Source organism: Strigops habroptila, chromosome 15 (assembly GCF_004027225.2).
Source record: "Strigops habroptila isolate Jane chromosome 15, bStrHab1.2.pri, whole genome shotgun sequence".
NCBI classification, from domain to species: Eukaryota; Metazoa; Chordata; class Aves; order Psittaciformes; family Psittacidae; genus Strigops; species Strigops habroptila.
The window spans coordinates 1867308-1890722 of NC_044291.2; the positions used below are offsets into that span (position 1 = coordinate 1867308).

The following is a 23415-nucleotide window of genomic DNA, read 5'->3' on the forward strand; positions in this document are numbered from 1 at the left end:
CATTTGCAAAAAGATTTGAATGAAGCCCCAGAGGTACTTAACTACTCTGACACCCCCATTTTATCCTTAGAAGCTTTTCACTGCTCCTCCACACTTGTAAAAGTGGGGAAGGTGCTTTCCAGCTGGCACAAGGATGAAGCACCCGGAGAACCACAGCTGAGCCCAGCCGGGAGCCATCAGGAGGCCTAGCCAGAGCAAAGCCTTTCCTTCTGCTTTGAAAACTGCCCAGAAATTGGGTAGCTCCTTTTCACAGTGTTTTTCTTTCTTTGAAAACAGGAGTGGGAGGAGGGGTTGGATGTTGGCTTGTAGTCTTGGAGACCGAAGCTGAGGAGTATTGAATGGAAACCCAAACATGAAGCTGCCTCTGAACTGCAGGGCTGGTGTGGAGAAAGATCTGTAGAGATGACTGGCGCTGGCTCCGGAGCCTCCTGCAGCTGGGTGATGCAGGAGAGACCCAGCACAGCTCTCATACACTGCTCAAAACAGTTCACAAGTGCCATTTCCATCTGGAGATGGAGCTGGCAAAATAGGACACATCCATGCTGATAAAAGTAGCTGCAACTGAAGCAGCTTGAGACTATTAACAGAATTCTTTCTTTCCCAGCCAATGCTTCCTTCTGCTTCATGGTCTCAACCACTTTTTTGCTGAAACCACCTGATTGACACAACCAAGTCAAGCTCAAAGCAACTGTAAGCAAGGTTATGAGTTCCTCTTCTGTCCTGAAGAAGGGCTTAGGAGCCTAGAAGTTTGCCTGGACTTTTTTCAGCTTTATTAGTCAATTAAAAGATATATTATCTTTCCCTACAAACCTTGTCCTTGACTATTTGAGACCATGGTAGCTACAGAAGCACGATGACTCTTTGTCATTAGTCACAGAGCAACTGGTCCTGATTCAACTCACCAAAACTCTCTTTGATATTTCTGCATCATTTGATCTGGTCCAGACCAAAGAAAAATCATTTTGGCTGCTCATTTCCACCACAGAAGCACTTTGCTGGATTAGAGAACTCCCGATACCGCTCCGATTCCAACTTCATTCCCAGTTAAGTGTCATCCATTTCCTTATCAAGACGTTTATGTGGCTGAAGGTCTTGAAGATGAAAATCAGGAGCTTGTTCCAGGAACACCAAAGCCTGGAGCAGAGCCCCGTGTTTGGAAAGCGCCGCAGCTCGATGCATTCCACATGGACACGGTAATGCTCCGGCAGTGCCTCGTGCACGGGGGAGCTCACTCTTGTTTGAGCTCTTTCAGAGGAAAGTGATATTCCAAAGGGCATATTGGAACAAAGGTATGGTTGTAATTAGAATCAGAGCAGTTAAATCTGACATTCAGCTCGTTTATGCCAGCCCTGCCTTTAAAAGGAAGAGCATTCAGGCATTGGGTTTCATGTCTTTTTATTGTTTATTTAGCACGAATTTAATCCATATCCCCTTTTTTCTTAAGCTTAACTTTCTTTGCGTGCTTCTATGCAATTGCATAAGATGTGAAGAGCTTGTGTTCTTACAGCTGTGCGAGCTTTATATTAATGGAGCCTTTACAGAATTTTGACATAGATATGTTGTGTACACGTCTGCAGACCCTGAGCATGGCTCAGAAAAGACATCCCCCAGAAAAGAAAGAAATAAAGAAAGAATCAGAAAAGATATCCACCCCAAAAAGAGAGAAAGAAGAGCCCGTTTTGTTCCTGAGGAAAAGCGAAAACCGGGGAGGGAAGATCTGAATTTCCAGGGGGATGTTTGTGCTGCTTCCCCAGCTACAAAACTGCAGTAGGCAAATGCCCATTGGTGCAACTGGAATTATTCTGGAATGTTCTCCAGAAGAACATGGGTGGTGTCTATGGGGTGCAATGCTGTGCTGATGGGGATCCCTTGATGCCACCTCTGGGTCAAGGGCATGGCCCTATGGTAGCCCCTCACTTGCCTGGGGGGATTTTGCTCTCCCTTTCCTCCTGCTCTCCAGCCTGCAGCATGGAAACAACAGGCTCCAACCCTGCTTTAGCCTTTCAGGAGCTGGGGCGAGCCTCAGAGCCAGTCCTGCTCCTCCAGCCCGTGATGCTCCTTCATGAGCTCCATCCCAGGCTCAAGCCTGTGGCACCAGGTGCCTCTGCTGCTTTTCAGGCCTTGAGTCACCTCAAGACCTTTCTGTCAGTTGCGCAGAGCCCACATTAATGTGCCACTTTCACAAGCTGGGCGGCAGCTCCGTTTGCCTCTACTTCAGTTGGCTCTTACCCGCTGCAAACGAGCAAGGCTGCATCCACCTCCCACCCCACGGATGGTTTTACACCAACGGGCTGTCCCACCCCACATATGCAGCCAGTAACGAATTTCCTCCCTCTGCAGACTCAGGCCATCCAGGCCTGAGTCATCCCAAAACCTGGCTCCGGGTGACGCTGTACTGAAGCAGAGGCACCTCTGCTGCAGGACGCCAAGCACAAGGTCCTGCAAACTGCAGCCTTGCAGCTTTCCTCTCATTTCACTTCACGGATTTCCCCACTGAGAATGTCTGGCTAGAAGGAAAACTGGAACTAAAGGGCTTCCAATAAACATTTAAAATTGATTTTTACCAGGCAGGGCGGGCACAGTGGTGTCCTTTCTCCAGGGTATTTATTCATCCAGTGTCAATGCTTCTGCCTCCCTGAAGCTTGTGGTGCTCCTGTGTGATGTGACCTCCTGCCTGCAGCAACACCGGGCTCCTGCCATCAGTGAAATCCTGTCTGTGCACAGGAAAAATAAAATCAGTGTAATTGGTCCTGGTAGGATCACACAAGAGAAGAGCACGGAGGCATCAGGTCAGTCACTCTCTGCTGGATGTATCCGTCAACCTGCACATGCACACACAGACATTTTTGCTTCCCTCGATGCAGACACATACAGATCAATATTCTCTTGCACACACACATTCACATCTTCTCTCCCACACACTTTCTCTCTTTCCCCAGCTCTCACCCACACACAGCTTTACTCATTTCCCCCCCACCTTCTCTCACTGTCTGTCACACACAAGGAAAACCCTCCTAATTATTTTTAAGAAACAACAGCTCTACGTGGAAAAGGATTTTGCAGAGAAAAGTAACAGTGGAGCAGAGAGGCAGGCCCGGGAAGTCAATGTCCACTATGATAAAAGCAGCTAATTAAAAACCCCAGTGGAAAAGCAGCTCCAGGGCCAGTGAGGACCACGGAAAGCTTAGACAGGTAGGGAGCAGCTCCGATTCCCAGGCAACCAGGCTGAGCTGACCACTATCTTAATCTGCAGTGATTCCTGGGAGATCAGCTGCTGCCTCCCTCCCGCTCAGCTCTGGCTGCAGGAGCCACATGAGGCTCTGGAATAAGCTGCTGTGGCAGATCCTGCTGCCCTCCCTACACTCACTTCCCCACAGCAGGTCCCTCTGTGCGCTGAGCCCCGTTGGCAAGGGGGCAGTGCCACGGGAATCAGCATTGTCCAACCCTTAAGTCAATTTTCCAGGTCAAAACCCCATCTATTGGGTGCTGCATCTCTCATACAAACACACCAACCTCCAGAGGCAAAGCAGCAGTGACATTGAGATGCTTTAGGGTTCATTTCCAAAGTTTCCAGTGATTTCCCATGGGACCACAGATGAGGCTCTTCATTCCAAGCACCTTGGCTGCTGTTGGCACTATTGGCTTTTCAGGACAGGGACTGGTTGTTTCTGGAGCACTGGGCAGTGCTCAGCCCCACGCTGCATAAACCTGCTCCTGCAGTAGGAATAAGCGAGTGTTGCAGCACTGTGCAGCTCTTCCTACAGCAAACCACTGTTGTCCTATCTCCAAGTTGCTCAATTCCCTGGTTTACAGTGAAAATAACACAAAAACTTATTTGTTTTTTAAGTTAGTAAGCTTTATTTAGGAAATAAATAAAATTGTAAGAAAAAATGAATGGTTGTAATAAATACAGCACTTGTCAAAATTACACGGCCATGAAAAGCATAATAATTTTAGGCATGCTACCCCAGTGTGGTTATGGGGATTGGCACGTTACTGGAAAAATAACTTTCTGTCCCTGAAACAACAGTTTAAACATGGAAGAGAGAAACTGAGAGAGACTCGGGGTCTCAGATCCCAGACTGGTTTGGGTTGGAAGGGACCTTGATTGTACTGTACCTCTATTTACTCTGGCAGTAGCCAGGTTGTTTGAGAAGGGTAAGTTCTTTATGGACTCATAAATGGTTTGGGTTGGAAGGGACCTTAAAGCTCATCCAGCTCCAACCCCTGCCACGGGCAGGGACACCTTCCACTAGAGCAGGTTGCTCCAAGCCCCTGTGTCCAACCTGGCCTTGAACACTGCCAGGGATGGGGCAGCCACAGCTTCTCTGGGCACCCTGTGCCAGCGCCTCAGCACCCTCACAGGGAAGAGCTTCTGCCTAAGAGCTCATCTCAATCTCCCCTCTGGCAGGTTAAAGCCATTCCCCTTGTCCTGTCCCTACAGGCCCTTGTCCAAAGCCCCTCTCCAGGTTTCCGGTACCCCCTTTAGGCACTGGAGCTGCTCTAAGGTCTCCCCTTAAGGAGCCTTCTCTTCTCCAGGCTGAACACCCCCAGCTCTCTCAGCCTGTTTCCAGAGCTGGACACTGGACTGCAGGAGGGTCTCACCACAGCAGAGTAGAGGGGGAGAGTCCCCTCCCGTGACCTGTTGGACACACTCCTTTTGGTGCAGCCCAAGCATGACTTCCAAGCTCAATTTGCTTATAAAAAAAAAAAAAAATTAAATTATTCATTCCTTACCTCTATTTAAAATAATAATTAAAGACAAAACCATGTCTAGTAGTTCTGTTTTAGCGTTGACAAGAATTAGGCATCAGAGCACATAAAAAGAATTAAGCAATAATAAAAAGAAATAATCAGTATTTTCTACTAAGTCACTTGCCTTGAAGGTTCAGGAAGTGACTGAACACTTGAAAATGGAGCTAGTGAGAAGTCCTTACACTGCTTAGTTGGGCTCTGAACTTCCCAGGGGTTAACAACCCTCAGAGCTCCGTATCTGAAATGGGAAACTCAATCGACTCCTTTGGAAATACAAGAGGTGATTTCCCCAAGGCACAGTGCAATGTGGTCACCGATTGCTGATGCAATAGAACATCTCTTTACAGAGCATATAAATATAGATCTAAAATAAATAGCAAGACATAAATCATCCGGTATCAACTCCAGTTACAGACGCTATCCACAACTCACTGCTTTCAAGGTCACCAATAAGCACAGAGACACCCGATCGGTGCCTCAGGGGAAGGAATCTGCCCGTGTCCCTGGGGGGGAACAGCCAGAATCCTGCACCAGGGCTGCCAGCCGGCACCGTGCCTCCTGGGAATGGAGCTGCACAGCCAGAGGAGGATGGGGAAGGCTCAGCTTCCGAAACCTCCTAACCCCAGGGTCCTAGAAGGGAGCTCTGGCTGCTCTCCCTGCCCAGCACCTCAGCAGAATAACACCCACATCTGGGCCAGGTGTGAGAAAGAACAGTGCCTCTTTCCACAAGTGCATCCGCAGGGGTGTGTGTGTGACTGTAACATACATCTACACTGGGAGTATTGGTTGGTTTGATGAAATAATCACAGTTCTCATTTCCAATATCCATGGGCAAAGTACTGGGCATGCTCAGCTGTAGCTAACTCTAGCAGGCAGATGTTCAGCTGATGTGAATGGATTCAGGGATTCAGGCTTGGGCTCTCTGATTTTGCGTGCACACGAAAACTAATACAAGGTCTCAAGCTGATGTTTTGGTTTTCTTGTAAACGAATGAAATTCGGTGAGTGTTTTACCAGACACCCATGTTCCAAGATTTACTGATTTGTTTCTACAATGCATTTAAGGAAAAGTGTGTCTTCCTTCACATAGGCATATTTAGGTGACTGTAATTTGAACAAAGGGAGGAACATGGGACAGCCACTTGCAATATTCATATCATTCACTGGTCTCTGAAATGAAGCAGAAGTCAAGTCTGGGCGAAACGCATCAATAATATGTTCCCTATTGTTTTGGTCAAGCAACATGAATGTAACCTGAAAAACAGAATGTGGAAATGATGAGTTACTGAACTAAAAAATACACCAGAAAACAGCAGAGACAGAAGTGCAAACATGCTGCGAAAGCAGCTGGATGCTCTATCGATAATTAAATACAAATGATAATGAATGTTTCACAGCCTGCAAGGTCAGTTACTCTCCACAGGGGAAACCGTAACAGTTCCCAGATGAAGGATTTAAAACTCTGCCACCCATAAAATAAAATTAAATAAAGTAAAGGAATTATTTCTTGGTAGAGAACTGCACAGTCCAGAGACTTTTTTCATCTCTCTCCTGACAACTTCAACAAACCCCAGTTTTGGTTGCAGCCACTACATTCATTCTGTTAGTGTGATATAAAAAGGTTGCCCCTCTTACCTTGTTCCTGAAAGGCCATGGGAGCAAAGCATCGTAGTCTCCTTTCATGACAACAAAGAACAGGGACATGTGGGTTCCTTTTCCCGTCCCATCCCCATTCAGATACACCCTCAGACAGACCTTGTAGCCGTACTTTGCAGTGTAGAAAGCTGAAAATCAGAACTCTTCATTAGTAAAGCCTCCTTTGGGGGGAAAAAAAAGGACATAATGAGTGTTCTGGCATATGGGAAAAGATGGTCTATGGCGTGTTTTGCTATCACAGAGATGAGAACAGACAAATCAGTACACCCTGGAGATTATAAGCAATGAAAATCCAGTGGTTGGAGTGCTTTTAGTGCCTCGGTGAAAATTACCTGTTATTAGCCCCCACAAGCATATTTTACCTAATCAAATTACTTCTCACATGGGAGAGAACTGCCGCAGAAAGCCGCTGGGTACCATCAGGCACCAGGCTGTGGGTTACACGAGAGGGATCCAGCAGATGTCACTGCAAGAGGCTGCAGGGCGGGCAAATTGCAAAGTGAAAGCCCAGAACAGAGCACAACACTCGAAGAGCACACCACATCTGCCCTGAACTACAGGCAGGAGAGCATGCCTGTAGTTCTTTGCATAGGTCTTTGCATAAACAGCATCTTAGTTTAAGGAGTTAAAGAACTTCCTGTCCACACAAGCAGAAACAAGCACCATTCTAGAGAAAGAAGTGGGGTTTCTAAAGGACTGGGTTTTGCTTACACACGTATACATTATGTGTTTTACCTGGTGAAAACAAACTGACTGTTCTTCCAGTCACAGAGTCTTGTAGCTTCCTGCCAACATCTGTTATTTTCCACAGAAAGATCCCATCATAGGAAGCTTGCTCAGAGAACAGAAGACTCTTATGCAGGCTGCTCAGGCCTGCGTCCTTCTGTGTCAGGCACCGGTGCAACTCTGCAATCTAGAAGAAACAAACCAGTTTGCAGTCAATCCTCCTCTCCAGGTTGTTGTGCTGCAGAAGTACCAGAATCTTTCTGGAGTCCTCACGTTCTGGAGGGTCTCCTCTGATTTCTTTTTAAGAAATCAGATGTGCCAAAATGAAGGCAAACAACTGGACAGATGGTTGTTTGGCCCTCCAGGAATAATGCTGCTTTAAGAGGATCAGTGAAACAATTGTCTTGCTTGCTCACAGTCTGATCACAGCAAACTCTGAACGTTCAAAACTCTCAGGAGTATCTAGGTACCTAAACATGGGTTTAGATAACAAATATTAGAGATTCCCATTTGAAAATATATCCAAAGCTCCAAAAGGATCCTGTAGATGTGACCAGAACTTCACACTTCACAGCTCAAATTCCTGTGCCCATCTCTGTCCTGATCTCTACACCACTTCTCACTGATAGATGTAAGTACTTGTTAGCTATAGAACAAGCACACAGACAATGCTTATCATAACTATTTACCTTCAGTTCAAGGCCTCGTATTATATTTTGATCAAGTTCACTTTGCCTCCGAAAGGCCATGATTTCCAAGCTAGAGATCTCCACCTCTTTATTGAGCACTGCCACAATATTCTCAAACACTTGCAGCTTATTTTCTAGCTCAGAAATCACTTTCTCCCTCACAAGTTGCTGCAGAACAGATTCCTCTTCAGAAATGGAAGATCCAGGAAAACAGTCTTCTTCCAGATCCTCACGGATTTCCAGCCCCGCTAGGATCTGCGGATTGGGGATGCTTTTTCCTGCACCATTCACATTCAGCTCTGTCTGTGGGATGAAACCATTTGCAGCTTTGGCAGCAGTGCACAAGCTTGCCTTCAGTTGCTTTATGTGCTGGAGGAGAAGCAGCATGTGGGCCCCAACTGCGGTTCTTTCATGATCCTTTATCTTCTCTGTGCTTCCCTGTGAGAAGAAGACACTGTCAATACACTCTGCACAATCACCATAACTGGCCTGCAGCCAAATCAAGCAATGTCCACTTTAATTTCTTGGGGAGAAACAGAGATGGAACATCTGCAAGGTACAGGTCCAGCTACAACGCAGCCGACTCAGAGGAGACATGGAAAGAAGAGCCCTCTCATTTAGGCTATGTGTTCACATGTGTACACATGCTACATAAAAAGAAAACAATTACCTACAATTTCTGGATTAAAGAGGATTCCAGGCGGAGTCCTCCCAAGATTCTTAAATAAACCAATATTTAATACATCCACTGACCACAAAAAGTGAGACAAGGCAACAGATGCCAACTAAAATGCAAAGACGACTTTTCACTGTTTTAAGAGATGTTACCCTGGAAGGAATATCCAAAACGTATCTGATAAACCAGCAGAACTGTAATAAACATCCATCTTTAGCTGTAGTGAATGCACAGTGCAGGATACAGAGTATCAGTGGCTGAACTGTGTAACCAACCATGGCAGTTCCACAACTCCTCTGCTGTCTGCTAAACGTGGGTAGACTTTCCCTCTTTTCTTAAAGATCTATGTAAATCAAGGCCCACTACCCAGAACACAAAGGCTGGTTAGACCAAAGGCACAGTGCTGTTGTGCACCATTGGAGACCTTCCTGAAGGCAGCACGTCACTCACCCTAAACGAACAGCCGACCTCAGAAAAGCGACATCCATCCTTGTTAACTGAGGGTGTGGAGCAGTTCTGTTGAAAGAAAAAAGAAAAGAAAACAATCAAATACCAGTTTAAAGGGATTCTTTTATTTACCTACAAACAACTAGGCCACAATCCCAGCAGCTGTAAATCAAGTTAATTCAAGTCAAGGCATTACCACAGTTTACAGAATCCGACTAGCTTTGAAAATTCACTCATCTTTTACCTACCTTTTCTCTTGATGGGGTTTCTGTTTGCACATGGCTTTGTTCCTTACATAAACTGCTTTCACATGAATGTTCCTGTCATTAAGACAAGAAGAAAAGAATTCAGTACATTATTAAAATCATTGAGCATCTTTATTTAGGAGTCTCTGAAACAGTGTTTGGGAATGCTATTCCTATTTTATAGAAACTTGGGGATTTGGGAGGTTTTTCAACAGGAAATTCGTGTTATGGAAGAAAAAGTTTACAATAAGTTTCTTGCTTTCTTCCTGGAAGGTGTGGGTTTAAGGAAGAGGAAAGGAAGGAAGGGTAACTTCACAGGAGCACTGTGAGCTCCACATCACAAGCTGCGAAATCCCTGTCCAGAGAGCGCCTGCCTGGGGCCTCACTGTGCCAGAGTTGCAGAGTTCTCTGGCTTCTTTTTAGAGGAAATAACATTCCGAAATCTGGGACCGAAGCACATCTGCTAAGAGTGGGTGCTGCTGTCCCCTGCACAACGAACTGCAGACTCAGAGGTTTCTCAAGCTAAGCCTCCAAGCTGATTAATTTTCTTCCCAGCCCCACAGGCGTGCTCAGTGACAGGTCTCCAGATGCAATACCTGTTAAGTGGAAGTACAAAGTGTGATCTTTTGCTTATGGGGCCCAGAGCTTTTGGAAACTACTTACAGATGCTCTGCAAGCTCACCCTAGGGAATTTGATACAAGACTGGCAATGTACAAGTCTTGCCCAGTAGTTATGTGCACACACACACACGTGTACACATATATGCAACGACATGCAGGTGGATTACAGAACAGAAAGCAAATATACAGGAAATCCAAACATAAACTCCTCTTGCATTGACTTCTAGTTTGTTTAATGTGCAGACCCTTCTTGCATCCTGCTTTTTACCATTTTGAAGGCTGGAGTCCAAATTTTCCATCACGATGTGCTAATGCAAAATGCATTACCACTAACATGAGACTTCCTGCCATTTCTGGCTCCAAGAAGGGTAAAGTAATCCTCCTGCCATCGGTTCACACAAGTGTAATATGTGTATTTAAGACAGCAACTGTCAGCTTTCAATTCAAACTGTTCGGGGGGGCTGTCTTTAATCTTTATAAATGCCTTTGCACACCAGTACATTTCCTATAGCAGTCTAGAAATTTTTCATAAAGCCATTCCAACAACCTTAAAGTCTCCCCTGAATAGTGCTGAGGTTTCTCTTTCAATCCTCAGAAATGCAGCCACAGGTTTTTGTCACTCTCTAGCTCATTTTTAATACTCTATCTTAACTGTTGCATAAAGTATGCCTTTATTTTCTTCCTTTCTACTATTTGACTCCTTCAGAGCACTGATTCTTTGAGGGGGAGAGGGGCTGGTAAGAAGTTCCTTTAAAATATGGAAATACAGAAATCACAAGACCAATAACTGATTGGCGAAGATGGAGAGAGCGAGAGCAGTGCCCAAAACTTACTATTTGCTCCCAGAGGATTGTGGATACATTGAATGCACACAAATAATCAAAATTCTTATGTCACGTAATGGCAAATTTAATAAAGCAGATCATGTAACCAGCAAAATTCCAGTTTCACAAATACTGAGGGAGGCAAAGAAAAATCAACATCTCAAGGCCAATCCCCTGCTTGGTTGTCAAGGTTTCCTAGCCAAAAAATTAATTAGATGTTAGCTAACCGAATGAGTGGGAGGAAAACAGTTCTTCATTGCAGGAAAATGAAGCCCTCTGAGATGGATCTGTGGTATCACAGACCTCTGAAAAGACAAGGTGCTCAGGGAACATCAGGCAGCTCAGGTTTCCTTCTCCAGCCTGCCTACTGCACTCACAGAAGTAAGGGATTAAGGGTTGCCACCTTCTGGTATTTACTGTCTCTCTGAAACGTACACTGGATTTAGCACTGGTAAAACATGCCTGGATCCAGATATTCTTCTCTCTCTGTAAGGGTTAATAAGATATGAAGAGCACATGCAAAAGCTTCCCAAGAAGAATGTTTTAGCAAGAGTGCTTTATTCTTATCCCAGAAGGACTGTTACCTCCATATTGAGTAAATCTCACAGCTCAGTATTTGGAAAGGCATAAATTGGTGACAGTTACGGCATGCAAAGCTATCCACTACTGTTAACTTCAGGCTGCATACACACAGGGTTATATGCACATTCATTTGCAAGTCCCTGTCACAACAGTGTAAAACACAACTTAAACATAAAAAATATAAACTAAATATGTTTAAACAGTCACTGAGCAATCTGCAGTAAATCCAGAGTGTGCTCTTCCTGATATATACGGACACTGCTGCTAATTTGGTGAGTTACACCTGACCATATCTAATAGAAATACTATCTGACAGAATCCTGCCTTACAAATCTGTGGGCAGTTTTAGTTCAAATAAAACTCCAGCCACTTTCAAGGTCTCTTCCCATCACCTGTGTTGTTCTGCTTCTTACCTACCTCATAGTGGGACACATGCTTTGAGACAGGAGTTAAAACATGGGCTGCACAAGCCCAGGATGAGCACACAGATGTTCCCCTCTCTCTTGTAACGTCACAAGCAGACTATCAAATACAGCTCATTTTTCCCTCCAACGCATGCATGGAAAAATTAGCAAACTGAGGAAAATTAAATATTCTCCAAGTGCACTAGCAGGGGATAAAAAATGTCATGATAGATTATTTAAGCCATTAATACAAAGCCCTCATTTGATACAGAGAAATGTTCTTACTTGGTATTCACTACTGGATAAGCTCTGCTTACACCTCTGACACGTTGTCACGTTATTAACACATCCATTTTCCAAATGATCTGCAAGTTTCTTTCTCATCACCACATGTCCACAACCAGTGTGACAAGGGATTAAAGCATATTCACATAAGCTCTGATGCTCCTGAAAATAAAAAGTCATAAACTGAAATGTAAACTGCAGATATGCATTCACCTATAAATAGTCTCCATTCTGCCAGCCTAGATCTTCGCTTTGTGTTTCTTCTAAGCTTGGGTAAAGTCCCACTCCATGATGTTACTGAGATTACTGGTGAAAAAATCACCTATTTTACTGGGGCTTTCTTGTTAATTTCTAAGTTTAAAAAACCCCAAACCAACCAACCAACAACTTTTGCTAATTTCAAATACCTTGAACTGTCTCTCTGTAGTGCTTGTGTTGGAAAATAACATGATCCTGGTCCCAGCTTTTTTAATTGTATTAAGAGGATCCCTAACTTTTAGCCTGGGTTTTTTCTGAGGTAGTTTTGGAGGTGCTTTGGATGGTGGGTTTAACCACTGAGACCATCATGCTTTGTCTGATAGAATGGATATGGTTAGGCTGCCGACATCTCTGCACCGCATCTTACACCTTTGTTACACAATTGTTATTGTTGCATATAACTATATTCAAAATAACTCTTAAAACATTTCCTTTACACTATTTGCATCGTCTCATTTCAACAAGGAAAAATATCAGCATTACTTCTTTCACAACTACATCCAACAGGTCTACACAGTCTTTCAATAAGACCTATTTATCCTGACCTCTGTTACTGGAGCTTCTGTAGGCACCGTGTCACAGCTGATTTTGTCTTTACAGGGAGATGGCTGTCCCCTACAGACCAGGCTCAGAAATGCCAATTTCAATCACACGCCCAACTCTTAAATCAACTTTGCCATGTATTCATGCTGAGAGGGGCTCCAATTCTCTGAACTATGAAGCTAAGCAAAGTGAGTAGATTTTTTCCTTAAAGAGGAATAGACTCACATCATAGAAAATTTCTGCATAATTAGCAAAGAAAAGGCAGCAGCACCTCGGATGCTTCTCAGATAGAGTTATATGAGGTACACAGCAGACTACCTGTTATGAATGCAGAAAGACCCTCTGTTCCCACACCTATTTTACATGAGGCACTTCACATCAGTCTGTTCTCAATTTGGTCTAAGCCCTACTAAAGTTAATGGCACGTTTTTAGGTACTCTGTATAAATCCTGGTGCCTTGGTTGATTCTACTGATGTTGCATTGATATGTGTTTGCTGAGAACCTAGTTTTGTTGTCTGCCTGTCCCCATTCAAGTCAGAGTGTATTTAAACAAATTGCCTTTAAACGTACTTCAAAGTTTTTCATGATACCAGACCAGCTGCACCCCAGGGTCACACAGTGTACTCTCAGTTCAGAAATCTCTTTATTAATAGCAGCATCGCCAAATGCCTGGAAAGAAAACACAGTAAGGAAAAAAGCACTGGTCAGAAGGTACTCCAGCATGCATTTCTGACATAGGAATGAGGTGACTGTGTCAAAATTTCAGATCTTGATAAATCCCTTATTTCTTTTCCATTTGCTGTATTGCCATAAGGCTCTCTAACCCAGCAAGTCCATCTTAGTGCAGTAGAAGCCCAAATAATTGTTAAATAATTTCTTTCTTATGGTTCAAAACGAAACTGTTTGATGTAATTTAAATTCACTGAAAATATTCCTAGCCAACTACAGCCATTATTTTAAGTTCCTTTTCATAGAAGCCTGAAATATATCACACGCAATGAATGTGCTGACAGGACCCTAACCGTAGGGTGCTGCCATGTGCTACTCTTAATGAATGCATTTCATTATTGGGGTCATTAACACCTCTTAAACGTGCTGCACAGAAGACTTGAGACTGTTCTGCAGTGAGGACACATTTCTCAGGCCATGGCTGTTTCCATTTACTATGGCACTGTGCACTAAAGAAATGTAAACCACATGTGAGTGGGGTTTTTTGCATTATGTAGATTGTTTTTACTATGTTAACCACGAAAAAATGTACAATTCTTATGTAAATTATGAAACACTACACACTTCAAACATTACAACTTGCACAATCCAAATAGGCACACTGACACAAGAACAAGCCCTGCTAAAGTTAATGGTATGGTTTTAGATGCTCTCTTGGTAAGTACACAGAGGACTGCAGATTTCCCAAAATAGACAAGGCAAGAATTGGGCAGAGGGAACCTTTGCAAATAGGGGGAGGAAAGGATTTACAAATGATACCCCATTTCAATGAAGTGACTGACATTCCACAAAATGAGCTAAAACAAACAAACAAAATTATCAGCTTCAACATTCCCGGTTGGTTGGGGTTTTTTTCTCATCTAGATACAATATGTTTGTACACATGCAGCATGATGTTACCCACATCTATCATTAAATCACAAAATAGAAGCGTAGCCAATGCTAGGAGTGGTAAGAAGATGCACTTCTATATGCAAGGTGTCACAGAAACTCATTTCCTCATCTCAACCTGCAAGCAAAGTCCAGAGCTTTGCACACAAATTGCAAACAAGGAATTAAAACATAATCATGTAGGTTGTACACAGCCACGTATGGCTCCATCTGCGTATATGGAAGAGTTTCTGTAGTAAGCTAATAATCCATGGAAAATTAGTGAAAGCAGGCCAGCCCCAGCCTCTGAAACAGTCTCGTCTAATTTATGAGCAAAATCAAAGAAAAGAAATTCAAGTTATCAGGCACATGGTGGCTTTTCCCCCTTTGTCAGAAGAGAAAAACTCCAGGAATTTCCTGACATTACAAAATAGATAATTTAAAATACATTTAACTATGGGGGCAGTCCCAGCAGTGCACGTGTCTCTTACTGCTACGTGCACTTCCTGGGCTTTCTGGTTTACACTTGTACTTTTAAATCATTATGGACACTGCTCAGGTGAGAAACAAGGAAGGAAATCCTCATCTCTTCTTTCAGCTGCACAGGTCGCTGCTTTGAGACATTCACCCAAAGCTCTGCCCTCTTGTCTGGGAACCTGAGTTTGCACAGAACTCATTTAGGGACCTGCATCAGACCTCCATACAGTAACTGAGATGACTCTCTGGAATATAAAAGTGCTCTGGTCAAAAAGAAGGAAACAGAAAGAATATTTGATGTATTGTAGTTGCACATCTCCCTTTTTTCTCTGTTTCAAAGGAAGATGTTGGTGCAGGTGCTGCTGATGTTGGCCACGGGTGACTCTCATGGCACACATACCTGCACAGACCTGCCTGTCACACAAATGGAGGTCCCCTGCCATGTCCCATCCAAAAACCACAAAAGCCATAAGCACTTCTCCTTGGCACCCTGACCCCACACAGTGTGGGTCTTCTGGCTTCTAGCTAAGGCAGGACTCTGGTCTACAGCTCATACGGTCAGGATGATCAGCCAGGAACAAGTTAACAGATCAATCTGACCAAAAGCTTTCTGGGATAAATCCAGTGGGTTTTTTTCTCTCCAGCTAAAGTTGGCCCTCTGCAGCTGAACCAGGACCTATGGCTGCTGTAAACACAGAGAGGAGAGAGCCACAAAGCGGTTCATGTTCAGTTCAGAGCAGGACACTGTCCTCTAAGCCAGGCCCATGAATGTCAGTGCCAGGGTGTGATGCCCCACTCCCCTAACTGATTGCACTGACAGATGCAGACACTCAGTAGCTGATACTGATGAACAGCACCATGGTAAGGCTTGAAGTAATGTTGCATAGGAAGGGATTATAAATCAAGAGTGTAACAGGGAGGGATGGAAGTGATTATGGAAATAGATCATGGGATAAGCTAAGGCAAACATACATCTTGATAAAGCCTTTCTTTTCCTTGCGTAGGTATCTTATTTAAAATATAAACATGCAAACAGCATGGGAAATAAACATTAAACATGCCCACAGCAAAGGCGAAGCAGAGGTTATCAGGAATAGATATAAAGAATAAAGCTGCTATTATTCATGTTGTTTACAAACTCAGACAACTTGCTGTAAGTTGATCTACACAGGCAGATCCTCATGGCTTCGTGGTGATTGACTTCATCTGGACACTCAGCAGGCAGAAGAATCTGCCCAGGCAGATCAGCTTGCAAGAGTGGGGCCCCGTTTACAACCCACCCACAGATGGTGCAGAAAGTCCCAGCAGACCCAGTGAGAATCCCACAGCAGAGAAATCCCAGAGTTATAAGAGAACTGAGACTCGACACAGAATAAGAAGTTCATAAGGGTTTAACTGTACCTATTTTTGGTTACATGATGCATGAAATTTTGTCACTGGGAAATTTATTGCAGAATTGCGGATTTTTTCTGAGCTATTCACTACTAACTGCAGGTTCATTATTTTGCTGCAGCCACTTCCCGAATTTCATCTTTTACCTCACTGCTTATTTGCTTCCATTTTCCCCTAAAACATTTAGACAGAAGGTGTGTCTCTTGGTATTCCTACACATAATCAGGAGGGAAAAAGATAAGCTGGGACTGAGTATTATGGCTCAGTTTGTATTCAGGATACAGAATAGTGCAGCAGTCGGCCTGGAAAATCACATGAGAGCAGAAGAGATGTGCATGGTGAAATTACAGATGAGACATTTGTCTGTGCCTAGTTTTGATCAGTCACATTCAGCTCCATGTTTTGCACTATTTCTGACACATACTCTGGCTGTCAAATACTTTTTAGGCAATTCAGCCAGCTGGCTGATACTCTTTTCTCCTTAGGGATGCTCCACCTGTAGGCTTAGTAACATATTTGAAGGGTACTGAGAACCATAAGATTAGAAAATCCACTAAGGGTAGTAAGTAACAGCTAAGACGTATTATTACAAGTAGGAAAGCACTGGTTAATTTGAGACAATAAAAAATTAATGATATGGAAGTGTGTGGGATTTTATGTTGCAGAACCTGACAGATTTGGGAAGTCCTAAAGCTGCCATTATACTTTTTTAAACCAAAACCTGGGAAATCCACATGACTAAAGCATAAATTAAAATATCAGTAACTATCAGTTGCTATCACTTTTTCTATTATTCTCTCCTAAAGTGTGGGCCAATGATGACTACAGACTAGACCAGAGAATGTTTATGATAAATTAGTGAACTACAACTTACCCTTTCCTCTGCCAACAGGCTTCCCTCACTGAAAGTGCTGGGATCTTCCTCTTTACACTTCTGGCAAATTGCATTTTTATTGTTTCTGGCAAAAAGAAAGAAGAATGGAATAACAATCGGTGTGCTGTAGTTTAGGAGGTCTTTGTATAGACACTGACACAAATAAAGCCACGGAAATTGTAACTTCCACTCGAAATCCATAGTCCTTGTTCAATATCTTGATGTCAAAACCACCCTGCTTTTCTATTCCTCATGACTAGCCCAAAAATCTTATCTGTATTTCAGCAAAATAAGAGCAGTCTGGATCAGAAAAAATAAACAAGGATAGAAACCTATTTATCTCATGAATTATGCAAAAACACCACGTAGAAAAGGTAACATGAAAACAAAAGTCTTTTAAAACACAGAAAACACCATTTTCCTCAGACAGATGCATAGACTTCACATTACAAAGAGATCATAAAACCAGTGCAGAACTGAGTTCTAGAGAGTTAACATCCTGCTGCAGCTAAACAGGTTTCAATCTACTCTTAAAATATTTACCACAGAGTTTCATATAGGAAAAGCAAAAATACAACTTTACTAGAGATGTATTTCACTGCCAGTGTTGTTTAGCATCCAGCTAATAATGAACTAACACAGACCAAGAAGCTCATCAGAAAAGCATCCATCTGAACAGAGCACAACTGCTTTCAAACTGCACTCATTAGCTTATTTGAGCCAGTTTCCCATTCGTGCTGTAAGACTAGTGGGAAGATATAACAATTCTAGTTCTGTTCTGCTGACTGTTTTTGGAATTTATGGTTTATGCTGCTTCATTAAGGAGCTTTGTTCTAGATTTACAGTAATGGATTTACATAAGTTGGTCAGATACATTAATTTCAGCACATTTTTACGTTATTACATGTTGATCTTTAAATCACAACGTGGCCAGTGCACTGACCCAGCTTTTCGGGTGCCCCACACTGTGACCAGAGCTGGGACTGCAAGAATTGGCAAACACAACCAGCTTACTAACAAATCCCTGAGGAAGTGCAGTAACAGGCCTTACACTTACTTAGCCAGTCACTGAATCTTGACAGCTGCTGTTTTCCAATACATCAAAGCTGAAGTCACCTCAAATTAATGGAATTGCACTGCAATTTCAGGCAGACATAACCTTTTCCACAGGATTTAGATCAAGGTGTAATTGTGCAAGAAAAGGGAGGATAGAAGCAGCTAATCAAACAAAGCAAATCCCCGCCCAGCTCCTGGTTTTTAGGTTGTCCTGGACCATGGCTGTCATTGTCACTAATGGCAGCAGCACCTTAATATGTACTGACCCAGCTGAGTTACTACAAATAAAACTCTAATATAATGTTTATTAAAATCCTATAACATCACTTATCAAAGTACTGTAAAGCCCCATGGAAGTAGTAACTCAGCTTTGTATGAGTTCTTCAAGGTTAAATCAGAATCATTCTCCCACACAGACAGAAAAAGCGACATCTGCGAGCCCAGTAATCCAGCCTCCCCCATGCTTCCATGTTGGAAAGAAGGAGATAGCGAGTACCCTGCAGTCCACTGCAGGTAAGTACTTCCAAACAGTGAAATGACTGGGGGTCAGGTAGCCATAGAGCCAACCAAGCACAACACAGCTCTCAGGAGCACTTTTAGCCATGGCAGAGTGCCCCACGGACCTACCGTGCAATCCAGGCGAGGCAGGCTGAGCAGTACCTGTGCCCACAGAGCGTCTGCAGGGCCTTCTTCAGAATGTTATTGCAGTTGCTGCACAGGTATTTCTGATCAGGCACATCCTCACAAATGTTAGTGGGGTATCCAAAAGGAAATTCATTTTCATCAGGAGACGAGCCGGGGACATCCTGCGGGCCTCTGGTTGTTTTCTCAGCCATCTGAAGTAAGCTACTGTCAGAGGGAAGGAAAAAAATAGGTGTTCAAACAAGCAGACACAAGCTCACTTTGCTGTGAGAGAATATATCAACAGCTCCGAACCTGTGCTGCAATCTAGTGACCTGTTTAATTGAGCCTGTAGCTGACATGCGTGACTAAATGTCACAGTGGGGTTTGAATAGGTACCAGCAGGAAATTACTGTACAGACTTAAAATTTCCCTCAAACACAACATGAAAATGGACAGTGTATTAAAATGAAGGGTTGGGGTTTTCTTTCCAGAGTTTTTGAGCTTGTAGAATGATGAAGTAAATATAGCCACCATCTCAGAGCTACAATCCCATCAGTCCACGTTACACAGAAGTGTTTCCTGTAGAGTAAATCCCCAACCACTGCCAATTCCCAGCAGCCCAAATTTGTGATCACACTTCATAGATGCAGAAACTGAGCAAATAAGTTCACAGTGACTTTTCTGAAGTCATATAACTAGTGGTGAAATGAAAGAACTCTCAAATCCACTTAAAGCTTAACACTTGTGCTCTTACCAGGTATACCTCGAGCCACATGTCACGTGTGCTCAGTCTTGGTTTTGGTTACAAGAGCTGGGTGGTTGAATACTTTTGGAAATGCAACCAAAACTGACCCCAGTGGCTTCACAGTCGCTTGGAAAGTCCAAGAAAGGTTTTCTCCCAGAGACCTGGTGCAGTTTGGTCATAATGCCTTTATAAATCTAATTTTTTTCCTATAGCACTACTAACACACAATAACCTATCTCAGGATTATCAAAAGTAATATTGACTGACAGGTGTCTACAAAAAGAAGCAAGCCTGCCTGCACGGGGCCAGGCAGAGCTGCAGCAGTGGGTAGGGCATGCCCTGCATTTAAAACACTCTTTTTTGAGCAAACAGCATTTTCTGTAGCCTGGCTTAGGCGATTCCCTTGGGCTCTCGAGACATTTGATGGGGATATTCCCAGTCTGCTAAGAACCATAAAACCAGCAACACCAAACGTGCACCTGCGAGTTCAGGAAGCTGTCATGGGTTGGTACCCACGTGAGGATGGGGCAGACGGGCCGCCGCTGGAGCACACAGCGCGGGCGGATCATACCGATACCGCCCGGTGAAGCAGCAACGGAGGGCAGGGAGCGGGTCCTGCAGCCCCGGCTCGGCGGGCACCCTCCGTCCGCACCGCCGGCTCCGGAGGGCGGAGGCGGCCGGGCAGTCCTCGCCCGCCCTGCGGCTGCTCGCAGGGGCGCGCCGCGGGGACCAGGCTCATGCGCCTGGGGAGGCCCCTCGGTGGGCGGCTGAGGCGGGGCCCGCCCCCCCTACCTCGGTCTTGCCCGCTCCGCTTACCTGAGCCCGGCGCCCTGGAGACGGCCGAGGCCGCGGGTGGGGCGGGTGGCCGGTGAAGGGGCCGGCCGGCGGGGCGGTGCCGGGCCCGGAGGCCGGTGCTCGGCGCTGTGGGGGTGCCCGTGCCGCAGGCAGAGGAAGCGCAGCCGGGCGGCTCCTCTGAGTTTCGGCGACTGCTGCCTCGCCGAGGCCGGGAGGATCGGGGACCCCCCAGCGCGCCCCGGGGGCCGGCGAGAAGCCGGCCTTGCCCCCGGTTGCGGGCTGAGCAGCACCGGCCCGCGGGGATGGGGAACGGACCGAGGAAAGGCCCAAGGGAGCGGATTCCCCCACGGTGGCTGAATCTGTGTGCGTAGCTAGTTCCTGAAACTGGTGTGGTTGTGGCCATCGGAAAGGGAGACCCGGCCTGTGACAGATTCCTGCCCCCCCCACGGCGAAATTACAGTGAAAAACACCCCCTCCACACCTCTGTCTGCTGGGGGAAACCCACTGCCCCCAGTAAGGGAGTGGGAGGCTTGACTTCCCTTCTGAACCCTGCTGGGAAGCCTCAAGCAAGCTGTGCTGTGCCTCACCTCCAGCTGCTCTCTAACACAGATACTTCCACCGCCAGCCTAACACAAGGCAAAGCTAAACAATGCATGCAAATCCTTTGAAGATGCCCACAGTGCAGTAAAGATTTCTACAAAAGGCATCACCACTATCAGAAGATGACCCTCTTTTCCCCTGATAAAGTTCACTATGAAATTACAAGCTGCAACCCGACCTGGTAGGATTCAGTCAGAAGAGAGAAAGTTGCAGATGCAAATCTGTCGACTCTTCCTTGTGAAGGGAACTTGGGGAATACCACAGGGGGTGGGTCCTAGCTGAAAATTAAAAATGAAAAGCAGAGGTGGTTCTCTAGATGCTTCACTTGGCTTGTGAAGCTGCATTTACAACAGTGTTCACATCCAGGTAGCTTGTGATGAGGTTATTATCCATCAGTGGGCACCTTTCTGTGTTGTGTGTGCATGTAGAGTAGTTCCATAGCTGTCCTGGTGACTGACCCCAACCTGATTACAGCTTATCAAATACAATACCAAACAGCTATGTTGAATAACAGAGGGGAAGGAAAGCAGCTTCTGGGATCAAGATATATCCCTTCAAGTAAGTGAACTGTATACTGTAGTGCTTTCTTGCCAAAAGAAATGCTGGAACTAATTCCAGAACTTTTTTCCCCTCACATTGTTAGGAACAGCTATGTTCCTGTTTTCATGCAGAAGCTAAGAACATCCTAAACCCTGCTCACACAGCTTTGTGTGACTCAGCTCTGTATGATATACAGATGTGATATACAGAGCTGAGTCAACATCATTCTTTTTCATGCATTCCTTCGCTACACACATACTGTGTTTACTGAAGATTTCCCAAGAAAAAAAATCCATTAAGCTTCTACCTTTTTGCCTCAGAAGGATGATGTCAAGCAAAGCAAGAATAAAGAAAACATTTTTCTAGACTTCAAAAGGGCAGTTTAGCTTAAAACCAAATACACCTCAGGAAAAAACCTCTCAAAAGATAGCCAGGTCCATGGGTAGGATATACATTTACCCTTTATAGAGCAAATAGACTGGAAGTCTGTACACAGAGGAAACATTAATCTTGCAAGTATACAGTACTGTGAGGATACTGTAAGCACCAAGCCTGGCACTGTTTGCAGATAGAGGCTAAAGAAACCCATAACAATACCAAAAACCAGGATGAAAAATGTTTATATAAAATCATTGAGACTGCAAATTTCAATCTTCTTTGTGGTAAACTGGAAATAACAGAAGTATTAGAGATATCCACAGAACACAGTAAGAACGTACCTGTCTCTGAGGCAGGTGGCTGCTTGGTTGTCTCTGCCCTTCCAAGCTCTGCTGCCTGTAGTAGAACATAACTGGGCTTGTCTGCTGCATGGCAATATCGTTCCACAGCTGTATGCTGGTTCCTTCGTGGGACCTGGAGACAAAGAAGGACCATTCCTGGGGAGGTTTTAATAATAAAAGTCCCCTTCTTGCAAACAGTTTATCAGAAAAGTTTCCTACATTTATATCCACAATTTGTTTCATTAAAAATACACCTATGGACCAAATGCTCTTTTCAGTTCCACCCTGTAGTCCGACAGGATTCAGCATGCAAGACTTTTTCCAAAAGGACTTGAACCTTCACTTTGTCAGAAAATCCTTTATTTGCTTTCCCTTGAATTCGACAGGCTTTTGATGCCCCATCCCTGGCAGTGTTCAAGGCCAGGCTGGACAGGGCCTGGAGCAACCTGGTCTACTGGAAGGTGTCCCTGCCCATGGCAGGGGATTGGAACTGGATGAGCTTTAAGGTCCCTTCAGCCCAAACCAGTCCATGATTCATTCTATAACTCATTCTGTGACAAGTAACAGGATTTTTTTCTGAAGGCTCTAACAGGTTAAAAATGATGATGCAAAGGAAACTGTTGCTCTAGAGGGAGGCAAAGGTAAGTCTGATAGCACCAGCTGCAGGACTGGATTTAGGGTACCCGCCTTGCTTTCTGCTGTGCATCACTGGAGCGCTGCTGGGTAACCCAGGAGCCTAGTAGATGCTTCCACCTTCCTACGTAAAGAGGCACTCCCGTTTGCTTCCTTTTGTAGAACACTTAGATCTCACCAGATGAAAAGCATCATGTGCAGTTCAATAACAGTGTCACAGCACAAGAAAACACTAATTTAGCAATGTGGGTGCGCAATTATCTGATCAAATGCAGCCATGGCTCCTGCCTGTGTGACCTTTACTAAGAGCCAGGATGTTAACACAAAATTGTCAGAGGAATAGGCTGTCTGTTTTATTAAAGTTTTTATTAAAGTTATTTTTAAGGCTTCCCGTTTAAATGTCAACGTCCACCTCTGTGACGGAGAAGACTTTCCCTACTAATACTTGCAGAATCACATGTAATGTCTCTTCATTTCCATTTCCTTCTCCCTACTTCTTTGTGCTTAAATGTATTTGTAGATGCTCAAAGTGCAGAGTCATCAGGGCCATCTATCAAACTGAAGTTAAAAGGCTATGGGGAAGCTGTGATACAGTCTTAGCAATCCTTGGCCTGAAACGTTTGCTTTCATTGGTTTGTGATTATGGCTGT

General features: G+C 44.5%; 1 protein-coding gene across 4 annotated transcripts; it reads right to left on the minus strand.

The window, feature by feature from the left end:
• Nucleotides 1-1209: 1209 nt before the first annotated feature.
• On the minus strand, nucleotides 1210-20612 carry TRAF1 (TNF receptor associated factor 1). Of its 4 annotated transcripts, XR_003994468.1 has the most exons (13): nucleotides 20295-20612; nucleotides 18737-18958; nucleotides 17054-17138; nucleotides 13282-13380; nucleotides 11910-12071; nucleotides 9197-9268; nucleotides 8952-9017; nucleotides 7826-8263; nucleotides 7146-7323; nucleotides 6390-6538; nucleotides 3514-6008; nucleotides 2565-2714; nucleotides 1210-1245 (listed from the first exon to the last, which is right to left on the minus strand). XR_003994468.1 is itself a non-coding variant. In XM_030506934.1 (11 exons), exons 2-11 carry the CDS (start codon nucleotides 18943-18945, stop codon nucleotides 5790-5792), a joined length of 1677 nt encoding a protein of 558 aa, XP_030362794.1. In that variant the 5' UTR covers nucleotides 18946-18958; nucleotides 20295-20612; the 3' UTR covers nucleotides 3469-5789. The 4 variants fall into 4 exon arrangements, 1 of the variants encoding a protein (XP_030362794.1); XR_003994467.1 differs by lacking the exon at nucleotides 1210-1245 and having other exon boundaries at nucleotides 2334-2714; XR_003994469.1 differs by lacking the exon at nucleotides 1210-1245 and having other exon boundaries at nucleotides 2334-2714; nucleotides 18737-18955; nucleotides 20295-20387.
• Nucleotides 20613-23415: the final 2803 nt, after the last annotated feature.

What these genes read in the sequence shown, in the direction of transcription:
- TRAF1 (XM_030506934.1), bottom strand. Translation starts at nt 18,945, where the DNA reads ATGGCTGAGAAAACAACCAGAGGCCCGCAGGATGTCCCCGGCTCGTCT. An exon ending in TGCCTCGCCTGGATTGCACG is followed by an intron (nt 17,139 to 18,736) that starts GTAGGTCCGTGG and finishes TCTTTTTGCCAG; the next exon opens with AAACAATAAAAATGCAATTT. An exon ending in AGTCAGTTTGTTTTCACCAG is followed by an intron (nt 6,539 to 7,145) that starts GTAAAACACATA and finishes TCTGATTTTCAG; the next exon opens with CTTTCTACACTGCAAAGTAC.